Source organism: Corythoichthys intestinalis, chromosome 5, assembly GCF_030265065.1.
Source record: "Corythoichthys intestinalis isolate RoL2023-P3 chromosome 5, ASM3026506v1, whole genome shotgun sequence".
NCBI classification, from domain to species: Eukaryota; Metazoa; Chordata; class Actinopteri; order Syngnathiformes; family Syngnathidae; genus Corythoichthys; species Corythoichthys intestinalis.
The window spans coordinates 48,888,195-48,908,508 of record NC_080399.1 but is presented as its reverse complement, the minus strand read 5'-3'; the positions used below and the strand labels follow the sequence as shown (position 1 = coordinate 48,908,508).

At 39.2% G+C, this 20,314-nt stretch overlaps 2 protein-coding genes across 2 annotated transcripts in view; both read right to left on the bottom strand.

The window, feature by feature from the left end:
* Positions 1-3,795, bottom strand: part of LOC130915860 (uncharacterized) — a 486,296-nt gene extending 482,501 nt beyond the window's left edge. The window contains exon 1 of the mRNA XM_057836021.1: positions 909-3,795. The gene's annotated coding sequence lies outside the window, so the exon portion shown is untranslated. The remainder of the gene's footprint in view (positions 1-908) is intronic.
* A 7,948-nt stretch (positions 3,796-11,743) lies between these two features.
* Positions 11,744-20,314, bottom strand: part of banp (BTG3 associated nuclear protein) — an 88,376-nt gene continuing 79,805 nt past the window's right edge. Inside the window, exon 13 of the mRNA XM_057836451.1 lies at positions 11,744-19,534. Within this exon, the coding sequence (XP_057692434.1) occupies positions 19,430-19,534 (105 nt within the window). The 3' untranslated portion in view covers positions 11,744-19,429. The remainder of the gene's footprint in view (positions 19,535-20,314) is intronic.

The window sequence follows — 20,314 nt, the reverse complement described above, 5'->3', positions numbered from 1 at the left end:
TTACTAACCTGCAGAAAAAAACAAAACAATCTGCTGCAAAGAAACTGCTATGCCCACATAGTGCACAATACAGTTACAGTTAGTTCTTATTTAAACATAGATACATTTATATGCATTTTAGGAGTTTTGAGGATGCCCCTTTTTTTTTTTTTCGTCTGTAAGGCTTCGGGCGCGAGGGGGGCGTCCCTTATTTCTATTTCTGAAAAGTGTGGACCCTATCGTCAAGTCACAACACCACACGTATTGCCAACACTCACTAGCTTCTCATTTACACACCTGTTCCACTGACAGCCAATCAGGGCGAAGAGTTGAAATTAAGATACTGAATATTCAAATTGGATAGAGTCAGACACATATTAATGAGAACTGAGATTTTGCAGAAAACCAGAAAAAAGGACGAACTAAAATACCTTGAAAAATGACATTCTAGGCATTTTCAATGCAAATTGCCAACCAAACCAAAAATGGAATCCAGGGTTACATAAAATTGTTTAAAAAAAAAAAAAAATCTTCAGTGCACGTTTAACCTGGAACAACTTTTCATATTTAAGCTTTTTTTTTCTATTGTGATAATTGATTGTCATCATTATGCAGGTGTACTAAGCATTTTTCAAGGCTAGTTCTCTTGAGGTACTTATTTAGAGAGAGCTTTGAGTTGCATTTGGAAAGGAAACTGCAGCAACAACACAGTGTGAACTTGGCCTGGCTGCACTGAAAGGTTTCAAAAGAAAGTTAAACAACTGCAAGGAGGCAGACATGGAGCATCTGTGAGCTTGTTACGCACTACGTCATCACGTCTCAAGTTCATCTTCATCCTCTACAGCAGCGTCTCACACGCACACAAACACAGCGTTTTGTTAACAAGACAAATAGCCACGACGTCTTTAGCTCTCTTTTTCTTTACTTACGTTGATCGCTAAAATTACAGATGAAGCTCTGGCGAAGCTCGAAGTTCTGTGCTGCCAGCTTGAACGGTGTGTTTCTGGTTGTGTTTGTACCCCTCCTCTCTTACACATCTGGTCCCTAAAACACGAGGACCTCCCCTCTCACTTCTCCCCTCCACTCCAAGAAATTCCCTTCAGATGAAATTATCAGTCGGATTTCGAAAGTTTCACATAAACACCAACGCGGCGTCAAAGTGTTCCTTCCTGTCTTGTGGTCCCCAGGTGACATCAATCGGAAGTGGGATTCTTTAACGCGCATTCTCCTTTCAAACAACACGTGATCCACTGAGACGGGATGCCGTAAAACAGCTGTGCTCATGACAGCCCATACACTATGGATCAACACTGGGTTATGCCGCAATAACTTTATAATAAACTAAAATAAAACAAAAATATAATGACAGCTAAACAATTACATAGGACCGATCAGTCATTGTTACTGTATGTATATTTATTCATTTATTTTTTTTAATTAAACTTTTTCGTCTTATATTATTGCATTAGATGTACATACATTCTACTCCTTTGTCCAAAAAGGCTTCTCTTTCATTGATGGTGGATGCTGAATCCAAGAATTCCACATATTAAAAGGTGGGTAGTAATGCGTTGCATGTACTCCGTTACATTTACTTGAGTAACTTTTTGAGCAAACGAGGAGTTTAAGGGCCCCCCTCCCGGGGTAGCCGAAAAGTGTCATTGCATGTAATTGACTTTCCTATACTGAATTCCCTCGTTTTTCGCGGTTAATGGGTACCAGAACCCACCACGATGAGTGAAAACCAGCAAAGTAGCCCCCCCACTCCACTTTTTTTTTTTTTTTGTTCAATGTTTTTATTCAGATTTTGCATTGGAAAGAGATACATGACGTTTTTTCACTTTTTTCCCGAAGTATAATTTTAATATACATATATATGGCAAAAAACACAGACAAGACTGAAAAAGCAGTTTCTGCTCTTGCACCCCTCTTTAAAATAAACTGCTGTTTTTTAAGCCAAAAGAATTGTTGTGTTTGATAGAACAATATGTCTATATGCTGCCATAGCAGATTCATGGCGCATTAAGCCCCAGAACTATTTTTAATTTGTCCATTTTACCCTGGAAACCCCCATTTACAGATGTCCCGCAACCGCTTTTGTTTCAACCCAGCCGTAAGAAGAAGGTAAGTAATTATATGAATTGATCAAAGTGTCTGTCATTTTTAGCTTAGAATCATTAATTGATGTCAAATATTTCGTTTATAATTTTTTTTTTCTTTTTTTAAACGACTTAAAAAAATTATTCACTCGCATATTTTAAACGTTTAAACAAATTACGTTACTATGAAAAAAATGGCGTCTGTAAAAAAGTCACGGCTATCTACCTCATAACTATCGATTAATTGTATTTTTTTTGTTACTGTTGCAATTTCCCCAATACGTTAGATGATAAATAATCGATCCAAAAAAAAAAAGAAAACTAGAAAAAAAACACGTTTAATAAGGTAAATATATGAAAAAGAACATCTCGACCACTCCTCGATGTCTGCAATTCCTGCATCACGCCCCGTGTTATATTACCATGTTTCATCCATAAAATCCCCCCAAAATCCGGCTGTGGCCATTCACATCTGTGTCTTGACACTCGATGATACATGTTATATGAAGTTTTTGGATCGAAACAAGGTAAGTACGCGATAATATCTCGTTAAAATCATGGCGTCTTTAATGCTGCTCTCGCGTGCTCTAGCCTCCAGTTAGGGTTTTGCTGTTTAATTTTTTTTTTTTTTTTTTTAAATGCCTTCCTGTTCAAAATTTTTCTTTTCCCAGAAAATTGCGAGTTTAAGCTTCCAATGATGTATCACACTTGCATATAGGACAATTTTGAAATTTGGTCAAATTGGGGGTCTCGGAGCGGAACTTCAAGTCACCTGAGTGTTTTCCGCCATATATACAGTACACAATTTTTTCAAACAGAAGCTTTCAAAAGCGGCAACAACTCCTGAACAAGAACCAAGGATTGAAAATATGGACCATGAAACGCCAGTGAGCACCGCCATAATGGTGAGCGGAGTTTCAATTTGCCTCACTAAAGACGCTAATTGTACAACAGAGCCACCACCGGTGTCTTGCCGATGTCGTTACCCCATCAAAAATTATATCCCCTAGCCGCGGGAGCGCACACACGTTAAGAGTTGTCAACTTGAACAATTAATTGAAGCCAGAAACGAAACACAGTTATATATTTCGGACATCAACGTTTATTAAACTGGGGGAACTCCATACAGGACTTGGATTACAGTAATAACAGTTATAGGTCAACCTACGAGTAAAACACTAAAGCATTGCCTTTTTTTACGTTCAGTACGTATATTACGTTATATGACAGGGGGAAAAAAAGCTTTCTTTTTATGGATGGGCCATGTTTTAAGACCTTGTAGATTCCTTCATCACCAGAACACGGAAATCAATCAAATCAGGGAATCCGCCCAGGGGATGCAATTTTTGACGGGGGTAACCACATTGGCATGACACCGGTGGGCGTACCATATTCAATGGATGAATGATCTTAGCGAAAAGTGTATAGCTGTCCTACGCAGCCTGATTTGGAATTCCCCTCGAGAATGATGGGAAACAAAAAAACGCTCATTTTCAACTTATTATTATAAATATTCTTGTAAGTTAATTTTATTGTTGACACTGGATTTAGGGGTTATCGACATGTTGTGCTTCCCCTGCCCCAAAAGTCAAACTCCGCCTATGTTTTTGAGAAAAATGTAATTCTAAGATTAGTTTTAGTAAGCCATACTTTTTACTTTTACTTGAGTAGATTTGTGAAAAAAAAAACACTACTCTTACTCCGCTACTTTGGGCTACAAGAGTCGTTACATTTTTGCTAGCAATGCTATTGCCAAGAGTGCGCTACTAATTTCACCAATGAGAACAACAATAATTACATGACTCCATTACACCCATCAGACACATGCTTGCCGTTCTATGATTACGCGAAGTCTGCTCAATCACGCGTCTTTAAAGCACCGTCACAAATGAATTATGTGACATAGAGCACTGCCCTCAACATGAATCGAAATTGTGGATTTAAAACTTTCTCCAAGTTTTTATTTGACACTGATTGACCACGGAAAGCCGGAAATAAGGTCCTTTTAATTTCAGAGTAGAGTAGAGTAGAGTAGAGTAGAGTAGAGTAGAGTAGAGTAGAGTAGAGTAGAGTAGAGTAGAGTAGAGTAGAGTAGAATAGAATCCCTTTATTGTCATTGTTCAGAGTACAATAAGATTTAAAATGTCGCCATCATGTGCACCACATCAAGGACATGGTTTCGGTCTCAACATTGGTAGGGACGATATAACAGCATAACCTGAATGTAAACTTTTCACTGGGGAAGGGACATTAATAAAACCAAACAGATTGGGGTCAACAGGGTTCAGGGCTTCATTTCTCACGAATATTAACGTAATTAATATATAGGCTAAATTATCAATGCAAAATAAATATTTACTGACTTATACTAACTTTACTGTGTATTGGTTCAGGTGATACACCATTTTAACAAACCTTTGTTTTCAAAAACTACAAAAGAAACATTTTGAAAACTTCCAGAATAAATATCGGGATTTTATTAGCAAATTTAAATATAATTATTAGATCATAATTATATTTACATAATAAATACAAACTTGTTTATAATCTCTTCACTATCCAGAATGCAAAAAATAAACATTTGTCTTAAGACCACCCAACATTTGTCAAAATAAAATTAAAAATAACTGAAAAAGCTTCTTAGTCAGGGTATGCAAAAAAAAAAAAAAAAAACTCAATAATGATTAATGTATGATTATCTGAAAAAATGTCTCTATAGGCTGCAAATAAAAAATATGTTTTAATGAAATAATTTAGAAAATAAAATAAATGCAAATCATGAGCAAATCACACGTACGTTTGAGGGCAAAAATTGGACCGGTATATTCAGCATTTGGAAAAGGGGTAAATGTAAGTCCGAACATCATGAAAATAATTCGCTTAACAATAGTAGGGTCAATTCTATCCTTATAACCTATGGGAAGACAATCTAAATTAGCTATATACTGTAACTGATCTCATTACATAATGCAAATAAGGTTACTTAAAAGTTGATGGGGACGATTAGGGCATCCTAAAAAGTTGGTAGTGTAATGTTGCTACCGTCCCTATGCAAACCTATGTGCTTGCACCACATAGAAGAAGAGTACAATAAGGCTAATATTATAAAAAAAAAAAAAAAAAAAAGTAAAAAAAAAAAAAAAAACACACAAGTTTCAGTGTCTGCAGATTGGGAATAAAATGAGAAAGTGACACATGTCTGAGAACATACTACTTAGTGAGATGCATGTGACAATGGTGTGGCATTAGCAGTGTAATGACTTTGACGATTCAGTGCAAATTTGAGTTGTGTATGGTGACAACTCTTGGACAGAAGCAGTCCCTCTGTCTGTTTGTTTTGGCTGGTATGGCTATGTGTCACCTGCCAGAGGGCAACAGGTTGAAAAGGTGGAAGTTAAGGTATATATAGCCTTTCATTAAGCTCCTTGCCCTATATGTAGGGCAACTAAAAAGTACCATAGGTAAAAAGTTATTTGTTGGAAAGGCAACATTGTTTCTTGGGTTGTGACATTACATTGCTATTTTTCATAGAGGTGTTGCCTGGGCCGGTTGTTACATCATTTTTTTTGTTATTTACAACAATTACTGTGTATATATAACTATACATAACTTGGTGCAAGGATAGATTATATTAGTTTGAAATTGGGCCTGTGGGGGGAAAAAAAAATGTCACTGTTTTCATCCTGGACTGCATATAGCACAGCATGGTTTTATTCAATAAAGTGGTTAAATGATATGTGTTGTGTTCATTGATGAAATACTTTCGTGGTCACCACAAATAAATAAAATTGTATTTCAAATGAGTTGTAAAATATTCCTGATAATAATGGCTGCACATTTGTTGTCTCACTCACTGCTCAATCTGGTATTGCATTCTTTGGTTTTTGTCATGTACCAACTGTTGTCTGAAGAAGCTCAATAATTATAATTTAAATTTTAAAAAATGACTTGCACATATTAAAACTAGCCATAACAGGGCAAAACAATTAGCATTGCACTGCAAAAAAGAAAAATGGCATTTGAGTGATTTATGAAACTTTATTCTGGTTTCTGGTTGATCAAAAATTGGCAAGTCGTCTGGTCAATTCAAATTCATTTAAAGCCCTAAATCATTAAATAGGTCCCAAAGGACATTACAGACAAATACCAGTCAAGAAGCATGAAACATAAAATATAAAATGCTGAACAATAAATAATATAAGTAAATATACTTGTATAATGTAACTAGCATGTAGACTGGTAAACTTATCAAGTAAAGGCAAAAGGGCCAGTCTTTACGTTACATAAAAACTGTCACCTTCGATTAATTTCCCAACCTGAGATTAGTCAGCTTGGCTCGTCACATGCCATTTTAAGGTTGAAATATAAATTTCCTACATTTTTCCTGTTAGTTGCTGCCCCTATCAACACTTGTTTAATCTCTCTTGTACGCCTGAAGCAAAATGTTTATCTTTCAACTGTACATCAGCTGAAATGAGAGCCAGGGGTTGTTAAATAATATCCTAGGGTCAAGACAGGACATCGTGGAAAAACTAACATATTTTAATCCAGTAGTCAATCCTCAAATCTTAGACAACCATTAAGTGTCCTCACTCCCTTGGCTCTGACACACCATGACTAAGGTCCTTTTCAGCAAGTATCTAAATCAAATTTCTCTTTATGCCACTGGAATGTTGCCTGAGTGAAAAATGTAGTAGTTGAAGTTAAAATAATGTACACTAAAATGCATTGTATGCAGCGGTGGGTAATAACACGTTATATTAGAAAAACTTAACTGTTAAGAGTAGTTTTACAACACCTTACTTTTACTTGAGTAGCTTTATGAAGACGAACACTACTCTTATACACTTCTACTTTGAGCTACACTAGAGTGGTTACCTTTTTTTTTTTTTTTTTCTAGCCTGTCCTGTTCAAAACCTGTCCTGTTCAGCTGGTTGACACGGAGAATGGAAGTCTAAGTGTCCGGTTGGTCTGAACAGTTTTAATGTTTCACATTGAGATTATGACATACTTCCATTGTGATCATTCAACACACCTCATTTATTATGACAAAGCAACGAACAGGAAGGGGTTATGGGGGAACAGAAAAAAAAGAAACACAAGAAAAGAAAGAAAAACAACAACAAGAAACACATTGAACGTCTACACTACTTAATAATATGCTGGTGCTATCGTCAGCTAGATCTATTTCCGGTTGGGGGGGCCTGTTGACCAGGGAAAGAAGGAGAAGGGGGGTGGGGAGACTATAAGTGATTGGGAGGGGTAGAGTGTAAACAAATCAGCACTGTGATCTAGAACTCAGTAAGCGTGTGAATCCCTTGTGAGTGTAAGCCCGTTGGCAACCGACCCTACGCCGCCCCACCGCCAATCCCGGCACCAGGACCCCCACCCGAGCGCGCCCAATCACAACCAGCCGCACACGAGCCCAACAAAACACGCGATAGCCAAGCAGACGAGCGGAAACGTCGCGCAGCCCATCCCTCCTCCCACAGCCCAGCAAAGGAGCCATCGTCACCCCCCCCCCCCGGGATCAAGGGTGGTCCCCCCGGGCCAACCACACTCCTGGGTTTTTCCTATTTATTCTACATATTAAATTTGACATTTTGCCAGTGACTATAGACCCCACTCACATGACGTCACAGCCACGTCTCCGTGCCATATTGTCCGTCAGCTCGTCGTGTTACCACTACGTAAATTCCTCCTATTATGGCGTGTTTTTCTGCTCGTTAACATTAATAATCAAAATGGTGAAGGCGTGTGTGGCGGTTGGTTGCAGTAACAGAGAAGATAGACGAAGAGACTTGAAGTTCTACCGTATTCCGAGAGACCCGGAGAGGAGAGCGAGATGGACTGCTGCAATTCGACGAGAAAACTGGGCACCAAACGATCACCACAGATTATGTAGTAGTCATTTTATATCTGGTAAGATGCATTTAATATATATTTAGAGGGTTTTGGGCTGACAACCACAATTAAGATCATTACAAGGCTAATCGCCGACAACATACAGTTTCAAATTCAAGATGTTTATTTCTTCCGCCATCATTTAAAAAAAAATAATATTTGGCTGGTACCAAGTGAAAGAAGCTGGCCTCGTCTCCGGATCATCAGTTAACCCTTGAGAGTCGAAGGACGCGCCGGAGCGTCCTCAGCGCACGTCGTCTTTGAAGCGCCCTCGCGTTTTAATTACGTCACCCACATGCCGTTGGTTGGTCTCGTTTTAAAGTGCGGAAGTTGCGGTTTACTCTCGTTGTTATTTGAAGTCAATCGACCAACTAAAACGTGAGATATTGTCATTTAAGTTTTATAGTTTTATTGTCCTCTCAAAAAAACATTAAAACGCTGCATGGATAATTTGTTTATGTCTATATTTTCATCATTTCTTGTCCTTTTTCAAAACGGAAGCTCCATGAAAAAAACACAAATCAAACGAACCCTTTCGAAGTCACAGTGGAAGCACAACATGCGTTTTTTTTTTAAAAATAAATATAACTGCCGTGCGAGGTTCCACCGAACGAGAGGGAGGAGTGTTCTGAAGCAGCGAGGTGGCGACCGACGGCCGTTTGAATCGAGCGAGCGAGCGACTTTGTGTGACTTTGAGAATGAACGGATAACTAAATTTAGCGCAAGCAATTGTGCTTTTTGATCAACGTGAGGAAGAGGATGGTCCAAATTCGTCATCATCGTCTTCTTCGGAAGAGTCCTCGAGTGAAGATAGTGACGGATTTGAACACGTGGGTGACGCCATCGACGAGCAGAGGTAAGCCAACCCACTTTTTTTTTTTTTTATGCTGCTGAAAAAGTTTCTTTTGAAAGTTTCTTTTGATATTGCAAGACAAAGTTAATTTTGATGCAATATAAGTGTGTGTTTGTGTATATAATAATAAAATGTGCATATCGGATCAAAGTATAATTTGTGGTCTTCCTTCTACATGAAGATTAGGGATGTAGCACATATTCAGCTATGGTATTCTTTCTATTATCATACATATAGATTTCCATTATTATTTATTTCTGTATATATTTTTATTTTATACTTTATTATTTTCATAAATACTGACTTTTTTTTCATGTACATTTATAGTGGCAATGGAAGTAAAGTGAAATGAAAATGGAAGGGTGGAAAGAGGACCGACACCCCATGGAAGTGTGGGCTGTGTGATGTAGCCCTGTGTCTAATTCCAGGATGAAACTGCTTTTCGGAGTGGCATGCCTGAAAAAATTTTAACTTATTTATTATAAATATTTTTGAAAATACTTTTTTTCCCAATGTTATATATATATTTTTTTCCCACAATCAGTCTTCTCAATTTGTGTATATAAATGTGTGTTCAAGAAGCTTGATTGTGTGTACATAGTTTTCATCAGGTGATGGGCCGCAATACCTAAACTCATATAGAGATGGCCTCTAAACACTTTTTGTGTTAGATGGTATATTTTTTCACTGTTCTTCACTGTTTGGTCTGCTGTATATAACCTGTTTTGACTAGAGCATGTATAAAGGCAAAAAACGCCTATGGCTATACCTGTTGTTTATGTTGAATTGTCAAATATAAGACTATTTATTCTAAGTTTTTTTGGTTGAATGTTCATCCTAACATGTTGAATAAATATTACAAAGTTTCAAAACGGTTCGTTACGCATGTTTGGTTGTCAATTGGACATCAATATTAAAAATTTTGACAAAACGATTTTGGAATTTTTGGTCTTTTTGGGCCCAAAATGATGATTTATAATTGGTCAGTGAAGGAAACAACAGTTTGGACATGAAGTTCAAGGTGTCACAAAAAAAGGGACCAAACCAGGCCATCGTAAACAATTCTTTCTTTGAAATATAAAGGCAACTTCAAAGGCATGCAAAATAAAGACAAAATAGGCCCAGACCTTAAAGGGTTAAACAGGGGTGTCCAAACTTTTTGCAAAGGGGGCCAGATTTGGTGTGGTAAAAATGTGGGGGGCTACCTTGGCTGATTTACGTAGAACAACATACAGTGCTGCTCGAAAGTTTGTGAACCCCACAGCGATGGTCAGATTTTTTGTAAAAAAAACTAAAATAACCTTATTAAATGTTAAGTTATACCCAAATCCACAATACTGACATTCCAAATAATGGACTGAAACAAAAGAAATAGTTATATTGTCATTCTTTATTTAACAAAAGTGGTTGATTTAAGAAAAACTCAGATATCATGTGTGCAAAAGTATGTGAACCCCTTCAGTTAATAGGATATTGCGCCTCCTTTTGCAGAGATTACCTCAACCAAACGGTTTCTGTAGTGACTAATCAGCCTCTCACATCTACTTTGGGGGATTTTTGCCCATTCTTCCTTGCAGAACGCAGTCAGTTGAGAGAGGTTTGATGGGCGTCTGGCATGAACTGCTCGCTTCAGGTCCCGCCACAGCATTTCAATGGGATTTAGGTCAGGACTTTGACTGGGCCAGTCCAGAACACGAATCTTCTTCTTTTTCAGCCATTCCTTGGTTGTATTGCTGGAATGCTTTGGATCATTATCATGTTGCATGATCCACCTTCTGCCAAGCTTTAACTTCAAAACAGATGGCGTCAGGTTATGTTCTAGGATTTGACAATATTCCTCAGAATTCATGATTCCCTGGACTATGTGGAGTTGTCCAGGTCCTGAGGATGAAAAGCAAGCCCAGATCTTGACATTCCCACCTCCATGCTTCACTGTTGGGAGAAGGTTCTTTTGGTGGTATGCAGTGTTGACTTTTCGCCAGACATGGCGGTTTTGGTTGTGACCAAACAGTTCAATTTTGCACCTACATCAGTTGATGAAAACTCTTTTTAATTTAGTCTCGACAACACAACTGTTAAAAAAACAAAAAAAAACTACTGAATTGATTGATTAGGAAATCAGGTTGAAATAATAGAAAATTCCAAAATGTTGAGGGGGTTCACAAACTTTTGAGCAGCACTGTATTTAAACAAATTTTAGGAAGCCCTTCTGTGTGTCACATTTGCTTTATTTTTTTTTTTTAATTCATAATTTCAACAATCTCGCCTTTGTGGCGTTCTCTTTCGACACTCGGGCTCTTGCGAAATACTGCTGCTGTGAAATTAAACTAGCTTCAAGTTGCTATAATTTCTCGCTGCGTATCTTCCCTGTGATGTTGTACATGTCAGCGTGTCTTGTTTGGTAATATCGCGTCACATCGAACTCTTTGAAAACAGCGACTGTCTCTTTGCAAATTAGGGAGACACAGTTGCGTATTTTATTGAAGAAATAGTCCAATATCCACCTACCCTTGAAGCGTCGGCCATCGCAGTCAACTTTTTTTTTATTGATTGTCGCCATTTTAGAAAATTGGAAGTAAAGGGTCACACGGGGTAATGTTGCTTAGAGTGCTGCTCTAAAAAGTTTTTCAAGGTTTCGTGAGAATAGGCTGAGTTTCTGTGGACAAGATAGTTGTAGATATCAGTGTAGCAGATGTCAGGCAGAGACGGCGAAGACAGCGGGTCGAAAAATATCGATTTAGGCATCAAATATGGATCTGGCGAATGGATAGACTGAAGCTTTTCCACATTTATGCAACACATCCAATGAGTTTACAGCGTCTGAAAGCACCGGGGCTTCCATGAATTGCACTATAAATTGCACGACAAATTGAAACCATTGAGAATACGGATAAACAATGACGGACAATATGGCGGCTGGATACAGCGACACGTCATTCTGTGACGTTGGTGAGTGGGGTCTATACCAGTTTCACCAATGAGATGTCGCAACAATAATTACATGACTCCATTATACCAATCAGACGTAGCAATACAGTCAAATGACCAGATGCAGGTTTGCAGTCGGACGTCATTTGATCACGCCCGCCTGTTCAATCACATGGCATCATTTATTTGACAATGTCAACATTACTCGAAAACGCGGATTTGTTTGGACCTTTCTCCCATTTATTTTTATTTTTTTTGGAAGCACTTTATTTGACACCGATATACTCCTTTTCAATTTATAGTAGGAAATATTTTTCATCTACTATACAGTAGAGCACGCTTGCTCTTAGTACTGTACTGTACTGTTTACAGTACTTCCTCTTCCACTTTTCCAAGAGTGTTGCAGAGTATAAAAAAAATAAATAAAAATTTAACAATTAAAAACTCGATCCTTTTCACCTAATTCCAATCCTCTGAAAAATGGCCCGATCAGCACAATTTCTGATCACGTGATCGGATCGGGGACATCCCTAGTACAGTATGATAATGACTGAGGAAAAAAATACTTTTGCTTAAAATTTTTTAAAAAAGTCACACCGTAAGCAGTTAATCACAAAGTTACTCATTACTTCAGTATTCTTTTCATCTGATACTTTACGTGTACTTCAGTACATTTTTGGGATGACTACTTCTACTTGAGTAATGTTATTTTGAAATAACGCTACTCAAGTAAAATTTTGGCTACTCTACCCACCTCTGATTGTATGCTCGAAAGTATTACTGGTACAGTGGACACAAGATGAATCAACAATGGAATCTACACTATTTAGACCTTTAACATCATTAAAATTGTATTGTTTACTGTATCCAACAAAAAATACACGGTAAAACAAGAATCTGTCATGCTAAGACGCTTTTCCGAGATTTACTGTTGTTTAATAAATAAATATAGCCAGACAAACAGAATCTCGATAATTTGCAACCACAGTGCCTTGACAGAACATAGATGTCTTGGAAAGCTACGTTTCCATGTCTTGCTTGTAGTGCTATGAATTATAGGATTGTATGACGAGGTCCAATTTAAACACTGCAGTCTTGGTGTAATCTCGCTCTCCACATAAATCACACCAATCCTTGCTCTGTCAGCAGTTTATTATTGTTGTGTCCAGTCAACTTTATGAATCCCACGATAATGCTTCCTTCAGAGGGTCTGATGGCAGGTGAGCAGAGACTGTGGTGTGCTGCTTATGCATGTACTAAATCAGACCACAGCTGAGAAGGAAAGTACATACACACAAACATAGTATGAACAAGCCTACTGGGGTTACACAGGTTGCTTAAAAGTCATAAATATGGGAGTTGGTCCCCCTTATGCAGCTCCAGCAACTTTTGAAACGCGAGGGAGTTATTCTGCATCCATGCAGAAGAACATTTGTGAGGTCAATGGTAATTGATGTTGTACAAAAGGGTTGTCAGGGTCAAGGGCTGTTTAATGAGGTTTGGTCAGAGCTCTCATGTTCTTCCTCCCAGTTTTGTTTCCATACTTAATTGGTAGTGTACAATTAGTAAAATAACAGGGGAACCAAGGAATGTAGTCCAAGATTTGTTTTATTTATTCATTGTTTTTTTATTTTTACAAACATTTTGTTACTAAACAGTTCAACAGGTGTGGGCATATATTATGACTACGGCTCTGTGCTTGTACGTTACGGATTACTGCAGTGGATGAGAGTTTAGTCTGCCTTACTTAAGAGTGGGGGGACGTAGGATGCTGGTGGTTCTGATCCTCACTATTTTTTTAAACTATCACCAAACTCCAGCTTTGAGTACCCCTCCTTTTTTATTTCTTGGAGAGGGCGACCGAGAGTTCTCCCACAGGGAACTCCCTCTTTCTTCAGGGGAAATTCAATACTTAGGTGGGCAACAACAGTTAAACTGGAGATGGGAGCATTATTGTCACACCAAGGGTGGGATCTGACCAGTGTATGTATATTATCATGTCAAGTTTTATTTTGAAGCCTCACCCTCCTGTTTCCATCATTCAGTCTTCCTGCTGCCTCACCTGCCTCTGATTGTGAATAGAATAGAATAGAATAGAATAGAATAGAATAGAATAGAATAGAATAGAATAGAATAGAATAGAATAGAATAGAATAGAATAGAATAGAATAGAATAGAATAGCCCGTTATTGTCATTATACAGTTGAATGAAATTGTGGAGCACCTCCTTTTACAGTTCAGGATAAGTTAAAATCTCAAAGTGACTTGCAAGTAGAACAGTATAAGATCTAATTAAATATGAATACAAATGTGTATTGCCTATTGTTCCCACCTGCGTCCCGTTCATGTGCTTAAATTGTCACTCCCTAGAGTTTTGTGCCAATGAGTCTTCGCCCTTTGTTGCTATAACAGCCATAGTCATAGTAATTCTACTGTACATCATAAGTTTGTTCATAGTATTCTGCCTCAGTTAGCTGTTTTTTAGTGCCTTATGCCGTGTCCTTTGATTTAGTCAGCTACCACACCAATGCATTTCGCCTGGCTCCTTTGTATCATTTTGTTTCTCAGCACCTTATTTCCTCCTTCTGGAGCGCTCTTAGTTTGTTTAGTTTGTTCCTGCCTCTGACCATTCACGTTATTGAAGAACCGAAATCTGCATCTGAGTCAGTTTCATTTTGTTTAAGTGTGACAATTATATCATCAACAGTATATAGTGAGGACAGGGCACTGCTTATCTCAGCTTGTGAAAGGTTGAGAACTCCTACATTCCACAAACATTCCTTTGAGGAACCAGTCTCAGGACTCTGAGGTAGGCTCTCCCGTCTTACAAATTAGATCAATTCAGAATTCCTCAAGACTCTGGATGATGTGGGGCTGTCCTGGTTGGCACATCCCTACATTGTGGACAGCAGGGACAGTGTCTCTAGATTAGAAAATGTTCCTTTTAAAAAAAAGTGAGGATGCGTTTCACTCAAGGTGGATCCTTAACCAAGTACATTCAGGAGTATTGGAGAAGCAGATCCATCGGGAGAATAAAGTGGGGCAAATAAGTATTTAGTCAACCACTAATTGTGCAAATTCTCCTACTTGAAAATAGTAGAGAGGCTTGTAATTGTCAACATGGGTAAACCTCAACCATGAGAGACAGAATGTGGAAAAAAGAAAAAAAAAACAGAAAATCACATTGTTTGATTTTTAAAGAATTTATTTGCAAATCATGGTGGAAAATAAGTATTTGGTCAATACCAAAAGTTCATCTCAATACTTTCTTATGTACCCTTTGTTGGCAATAACGGAGGCCAAACGTTTTCTGTAACCCTTCACAAGCTTTTCACACACTGTTGCTGGTATTTTGGCCCATTCCTCCATACAAATCTCCTCTAGAGCAGTGATGTTTTGGGGCTGTCGTTGGGCAACACGGACTTTCAACTCCCTCCCCAGATTTTCTATGGGGTTGAGATCTGGAGACTGGCTGGGCTACTCCAGGACCTTTAAATGCTTCTTACGAAGCCACTCCTTTGTTGCCCTGGCTGTGTGTTTGGGATCACTTCATGCTGAAAGACCCAGCCACATCTCATTTTCAATGTCCTTGCTGATGGAAGGAGATTTTCACTCAAAATCTCTCGATACATGGCCCCATTCATTCTTTCCTTTACACAGATCAGTCGTCCTGGTCCCTTTGCAGAAAAACAGCCCCAAAGCATGATGTTTCCACTCCCATGCTTCACGTTGGGTATGGGGTTCTTCGGATGCAATTCAGTATTCTTTCTCCTCCAAACACAAGAACCTGTGTTTCTGCCAAAAAGTTCTATTTTGGTTTCATCTGACCATAACACATTCTCCCAGTCCCTGCAGGATTTGAGTCCCTGGCTGCGCATTGTGTTACTGATAGTAGCCTTTGTTACTGTGGTCCCAGCTCTCTGTAGGTCATTCACTAGGTCCCCCCGTGTGGTTCTGGGATTTTTGCTCACCGTTCTTGTCATCATTTTCACGCCACGGGGTGAGCTCTTGCATGGAGCCCCAAATCGAAGGAGATTATCAGTGGTCTTGTATGTCTTCCATTTTCTAATAATTGCTCCCACAGTTGATTTCTTTACCCCAAGCAGTTTACCTATTGCAGATTCAGTCTTCCCAGCCTGGTGCAGGTCTACAATTTTGTCTGTGGTGTCCTTCGACAGCTCTTTGGTCTTGGCAGAGTGGAGTTTGGACTGTGACTGACTGAATTTGTGGACAGGTGTCTTTTATACCGATAACGAGTTAAAATAGATGCCATTAATACAGCTATTGAGTGGAGCCTCGTTAGAAGAAGTTAGACCTCTTTGACAGCCAGAAATCTTGCTTGTTTGCAGGTGACCAAATACTTATTTTCCACTCTCTACCCATGTTGACAATTACAGGCCTCTAATCTTTTCAAGTAGGAGAACTTGCAAAATTGGTGGTTGACTAAATACTTATTTGCCCCACTGTAAGTCTCAGATTCAGTGGGAGCTGTGTGAATTTCATACTGGCTGTGCAACAATGGACAACATTTACACTTTCGACAGGGTTCTGGAGGGAGCATGGGAGTTTACCTTACTAGTCTAGTACATGTGTTTGGTCGACTTAGAGAAGGTGTTCAACCGTGTCCCTCGGGAACCCGTAAAGGGTGCTCCAGGTCTTGTCCACGAGTGAAGATTGACTGGGGCAGCAGATCACTAGATAATCAGTGCAGAGTCTGGAAAATGCATACGCTGCATCAATCTGTCATGGTAAAGAGGGACCGAGGCTAAAAGGCGACACTCGATTTACCATTCAATATATGTTGTTGAACTGACCCATGGTCGCAACTGAAAAAAGATCGTGGACGTAAGCGCACAAAATACGTTTTCTCTGTCAGGTGTCCAGGGTCTATCTTAGTAATAGCGTCAACTGAAGAATAAAACCGTGAGAGGCAGCAGATGAGGAGTCGCAGGGATCTTTTTAAGATGCCTCCTGGACGCCTCCCTGGTGCCACCAGGAGGTGTCCATGAAGATGACCCAACCCAGGATACGCTGGAGTGATTATGTCTTTTAGGTCACCTGGAAATCCTCAGTTTCCCACAGGAGGACAACGAAAGCAAAGTACCAGGGGAGGAGAAAGTCCTTCCCTGACAAAGTTGATGCCCAATATCCTGACCCTTGATATGTGGGAGACACTGTATGGATGGATAAAGCGCAGCACTCAAGATTAACAAATATTACATGCGCTTAACTCACAGTATTGCTCATTATCCCACAAATGACTGAAATAAACAGCCCATACAGGCTTCATTCTTGCAAAAAAATTGAAAAGGTTTTCGAGGGATTGTTCACTAGAAGAAATAATCTACCAGACACAAATAGCAGAACATTTTGCTTTGTTTATCCAACTGTCAGTCAGGACACTCCTTCCAAAATCATGGCTTTCTTCCATCTTTGCTTTATTTCTGTTTTCAGCAGGTTATCTTAGAGTCAGTCTGAGAGAGGGTCCGTTGCTAAGAGAACCCCAGCTACACCTGGATGGAACCCAGGATTGTAAAAGTGAAGAGAAGAGCCTGCGCCGAGTGGAACATAGATCACTGGGAGGAGGCATTTAGAATGAGCAATGTCAGGATTGTTTTTATTGGGATGAACATTCCAGTTCATCCCATCCAAACTCTTTACCAATTAAAGAAGGGAGTAAATGAGGTGGTGGAAAGAAGTGCGAGTTGCAGGGAAGCATGTGATAGGGTGGGAAATGGATAGGATGAGATGGCCACGAAGAGAGGAAATGGCGCCATCAGGGGGTTGCCCCAACCTCCTCTATGCATTTTCTGGCCACGCCACAGACGAGTCAAATGGAGAGTGGCATCAGTTATAAATTTACTTACAAATGAAATAGTGAGCCGGGAGGTTCGTAAACGACAGCACACAGCAAGTGACCCACCTCAAATAAGTGTCCCTCAAACTTGCAATTGTTGTTGTACTGAATGTAAGCACATGTTGTGGTGTGTCTGTGACCTGCTCTGAAAAAAAATGGCCTACAAGGGACCTCTAATAAAGTGAAACGTCTTGCAGTGTATTTAATCAAGGTTCTGTAAACAGTCACCCTTCCTCCTAAATGACCTAATAGTCATGGGGAGAAATATGGATATTTTATGGACATTCTGGTTTTGAAAAATTGAACAGGGAGACAGCCAACGCAAGACTAGCAGAGGCTTAGTGACAAGAAGTAGTTGGAGAATAGGAACATGGGTGTCACAAATGTGAGGTAGGAATCCGTAAAAGCAGGTGTTCGACCTATTCTCGACTCAAAAGGTGAAAAAGTTATGGCTGTGTGGCCCGAAAATTGAAACAGATCTAGATAATGTCATCTGGAGATGACATTATCTAGAATTATGAATTATGAACTTATGTTTAAAGTGTTTCCATTAAAAAACAAGAAAGGTTTTTTTAGAGGGGTCAGCGACAGACTAAGAAAAAAAGAGGATGTAGTCAAGACTAATGACTTGTTGTTTTATCAAGTTCTTTTTGTTGCATGCTTTTCCCTCCATTCCAAAATACACGATGACATCACACTAAGCATGGGAAACTTCCCCAAAGATATACACAGCTTCAGAATATCTTGCTTTCTTTGCTGCCTGTAAAGATGATTACCTTTTAAAACTCATACAGTATGTCCAACCCGCAACACACAAATACCAATTAGATCAAAGAACTGTTCACAAACTTGTTAGGTTGGCTAACGGTAGACGGTCATTGTTGCCGTGACAAATAATTACCTAAAAAAGGCAATTACATCTATTCAAAAGTTGTATTCTGAACCTTTTGTACGTTTTGTCAATGTCGGTAGAAGTTTGGAAACATGTGGGAGTAATTTTGTAAACCTCAATTTATGGAAATAAATGAACTTTAAAAAATAAAAAAAAATAAAAAGTCAAAGCTCACTTTTACAACAACCACAAACATGGTTTATTCACATGAACGCATATTTCCAAAGTCAAAGCTGGGGATATTAAGACCTTCAGGTTTCCCCTGGTATTCTACAAGCAACTTATACTGGCACCAGCTCCTGTATTTCATGGTCTACATCTTTCAAAACGAAAGCATTTCCTTACGCGAGCAACAAATAGATAAATCAAACATCTAACCAGGACAATACAGGAAGATGAGGAGGCAAGCAAAGGGAGGAGCTCACAGCTGGGAGACAAAATATGGATTCAATTATGATGACAGATAGAACAAATCCATCACAAAAGTAGCCATTCATAGCCAATTTAAAGTTCCACCTTAATGTCCATTATTTTGATGAGATCATTAAAAATTCAGGGCGTTAAACGCCATAAAGGGCTTCCCGCTACTCAACATTACAATGTTGATATTTTTCATTGCTGTAAACAAGTGCGAGTATGTTCTCTTGCATAAGCAGAAACCATCCACCGCCCTTTGATAATCCCGGTGTGGATTCCAGGGGGGGACGATTCCTTCAGATGAACATGCTTAAACGACAGCATCGTATTTTTGAGGATTGTGGTCAAGTTCTCAATGAACATATGCTTGGCAAAGGACATCCACCCCAAAAATTGGCTTGTTCACAGTTTTAGTTTGACATTGGGGATTTCTGACTTCAACATCTATCAGTTCATCTGCAAGTGTGAAGGGAAAAACTTTCAAGAAGTAGACACCTCTCTCAGGTAGCCACAGAAGACACTATTTGGACCACCTCGCCGTTCTCTGCCTGGATGGTATCTTTCACCTCCATGTCTGCTTGCAGGACTGGCGTAAGCTCAGCAGCCTGGGACATGAAAAAGAGAGAAGGGAAGAATTGATTTATATGTGAAATCTTAGACATGATAAACGATGCCAATTTAGTAGTTGCTCATGTCTGATTTTGTAAACGGTTGATTCTCATAGAAAATCTTAGTGACTGTGTGCACCTTTTACAGTTTTTATGATTTGTATTGTGCAGCAGACAATTGAGTATTAGAGGGAGTAGTAGGGATAATAAAGAGAAACAAAGTACCTAAAATCCAAGCTGCATCTTTAGCATACTGATATCATTGGCTGCCTTGCAACCCCACCCCTGTAAAACTCCCCCAAAAGATGTAAGAAGCCATGTGTAACGTGCCGCTTACATTGTGATGCTGTGACACCAAGACGCAACGATTGTGTTGCAGAATGGCCTCGCTTTTACACGGTGACGGCGAAAACGGAAGCCGAAGACGCAAACTGTTGATTCCAGTCTCCAAAGCGGAACAATTTGATTGCGGGGCTTGCTTCGCAACCATATAAATGGAAAGCTCTCGCTCCAATGACATCAGCACTCACCCACGTCACTTTAAGCATGTGCAGCGCTGCTACTAAACATTCAAAACAGCAAGAATGGCTGAAATTCGGCTTTAATTTACCGTTTTTAAAGGGTATGACAACACCTGGGGAAATGCTAATATTCCATCATTTATCCATCAACGCATGCCTTTTGAATTCATATCATGCCACTTCGTGTAATTACACACATCGCAACACCAAGAAAATGATAGAAATTAGGTCGATTGTCAAGATAAAAGGACCCGCC